Here is a 2074-nt window from a genome sequence, read left to right as displayed (position 1 = left end):
TCGATACGTCCATCGTTCCAGCAGTAGGCTACGTGAACGCGGTGCCAGATCAGCCGTGAGCATGTATCATTGGATCTCAATTTGGCTCACGGTGTCTCTTTGCCTGGTCGTGTGCTGGCAAACACGTTACTGTTATGAATACCGAGCCTCGTGGTTGAACGGTCTCGTCTTCCATATCAACTGCTTTCACTAGTATCGTCCTCTATCTGACAGTCACTATGATGCACGCGGCGGAGTACCCAGGCGGCTTGCGATCTCCAAGGTCTTTCCGGTGATGGTGGTGACTCTGGTGAGCAATGCATGACTTCATCGATCCCTTACGAAGCACAAGTTGCCCAGCGTACGACAGTCCAAGCGTCCGCACATGGTCTCGCGTTCCCATACGATCCAGCCACGAGGAGGACAGCACAGTATGTTTTTGGGCTGCTCATCATGGTTTCAAGTCGGGCCGGAGAGGATGCGTGCAGGGTTGACTTCAAGGCCCGCGCTATCGCATTCGCACGTCCATCCATGGCGTGCCCTCGTCGTGACCGCCAAACTCTCTGAGCCTCAATTCCCGTCCAGAGCGACCTGCAAGACCTGCAGGTCAACGCGTGTCAGCCGTGTGCACCCGGGATGCCCCTAATCTCCGTTCACTCGGGCGTTCTCCCTCGCTCAGCTGATCAACTAACTACAGTAGCATTGCGGGATCGCCATAGTCGAAGGACAAGCTTGCCGAAAGAAAGCAGGGTTCGCATTTGAATGGGATCATCGGGCAAGTGAGGGTACTTCTACATCCTCCAGACAAGCTACTGCTACAAAGCGTAGGTGTACAGAAGGCTAAAGGTACGAGCGAGTATAGTCACGCCGCCTGGCTGGAGCGACGCGAGGGCAGTACACGAAGTAGGCAAGGAAGGGGGGTATTACAAGAAGTATCGAGCTTCCAGTCGAGCGGCAGAGCAACAACAGCAACGGAACCAGGCTCGGTTGGCCGTGCGCAGTACGCAGGAGTCAACAGCGCTGGCGAGGATATATCAACGGCGATGGACCGACGTCTCGGCCCCACGCCAGCGCCGGGCGCTGCCATCTAGGCGGACATCGCGGTCTATGCCGGATACCTCAGCTAGTGCTGAACATCTCGGAGCGTAGCCGTGTTGAAAGGCGCGCCGGCGCGTCGACAAGAACGGCGCCGGGCCCTGAATCGGGAGAGGCGACAATACGATGTACCTGTCGTGGTACAGCGCCATCGACGGCGGTGTTACAGAATGAGAAGGGGTTCGTGACATGCAAAGGGTCCGTGAATGACTGTATCCAGCGAGGGTATGATGAATGCGTGCAGGGGTTGTACAACTGACCAAACATAGAGTGAGCATACAGGATAAATCAACGGATAGACAAGAATCAAACGCACCTTGAGAGTAGGGAATGCTCCGAACCGGGGCAGCGCAAAACAAGTAAACAGCGATAACAAAAGCGATAGCATAAACCCATAACATAATCGCTCTCACTCGGCGGGGAGGGCCGACTCCAGTGAGAGGATATAATATCCGAGCTCGGGGTTGATGGGCTGTAACATTCCGAAGAACCACGTCCTGTCGCCGAGCACGTCCACCCTCCGGTATCCCTTGCTCTTCTCGTATTCTGTCAGGCGCACAGAGCGTTTGCAACGCCGCCTGAAGGCATGATCGACCCGATCGTGAACGGCGCGGTCGCGCTTGATCTCCGCGATCTCCGCCTCGGTCAATGGCACCTGAAACGTTTCGTAGATCGCGTTGAAGATATCTTCGCAGGTGACGCCACCGGAGCTGCTCGCGCGCGCATGGATCGGCCAGTGCAGGTATTTGTCGAGCACTAGCGTGAGCGCGGACACGGATTGTCCCCGACAAGCCGGCTTGCGCAGCTCGTCATCGCGAATTGTCCGAGCAGGCATGTGCAGGCCAGGACGCATCATGATCCTGCTGGGCGGGTTGACGATGTCGAACTCGAGGCGCGGCTTCCCGTTCCTTGAGTGCCAGGGGAGCAGCTGCCAGTGCAGCGGCAGCGTCACCATATTGAACGAGGGCGTGGCTGTGTTGCATTTAATCTTAAGTCTCTT

General features: G+C 56.7%; 1 protein-coding gene across 1 annotated transcript; it reads right to left on the bottom strand.

Annotated features, from left to right (window-relative positions):
* Nucleotides 1-1552: 1552 nt before the first annotated feature.
* Nucleotides 1553-1840, bottom strand: PUNSTDRAFT_34349 (uncharacterized protein; the record flags this gene model as incomplete). Its single annotated transcript, XM_007379896.1, has 1 exon — nt 1553-1840. A coding segment is annotated over one exon (288 nt), but the record flags the coding sequence as incomplete, so codon positions are not given.
* Nucleotides 1841-2074: the final 234 nt, after the last annotated feature.

The sequence above is a fragment of the Punctularia strigosozonata genome (genome assembly GCF_000264995.1).
Source record: "Punctularia strigosozonata HHB-11173 SS5 unplaced genomic scaffold PUNSTscaffold_2, whole genome shotgun sequence".
NCBI lineage: Eukaryota > Fungi > Basidiomycota > Agaricomycetes > Corticiales > Punctulariaceae > Punctularia > Punctularia strigosozonata.
This window is presented reverse-complemented; position numbering and strand designations above follow the sequence as displayed.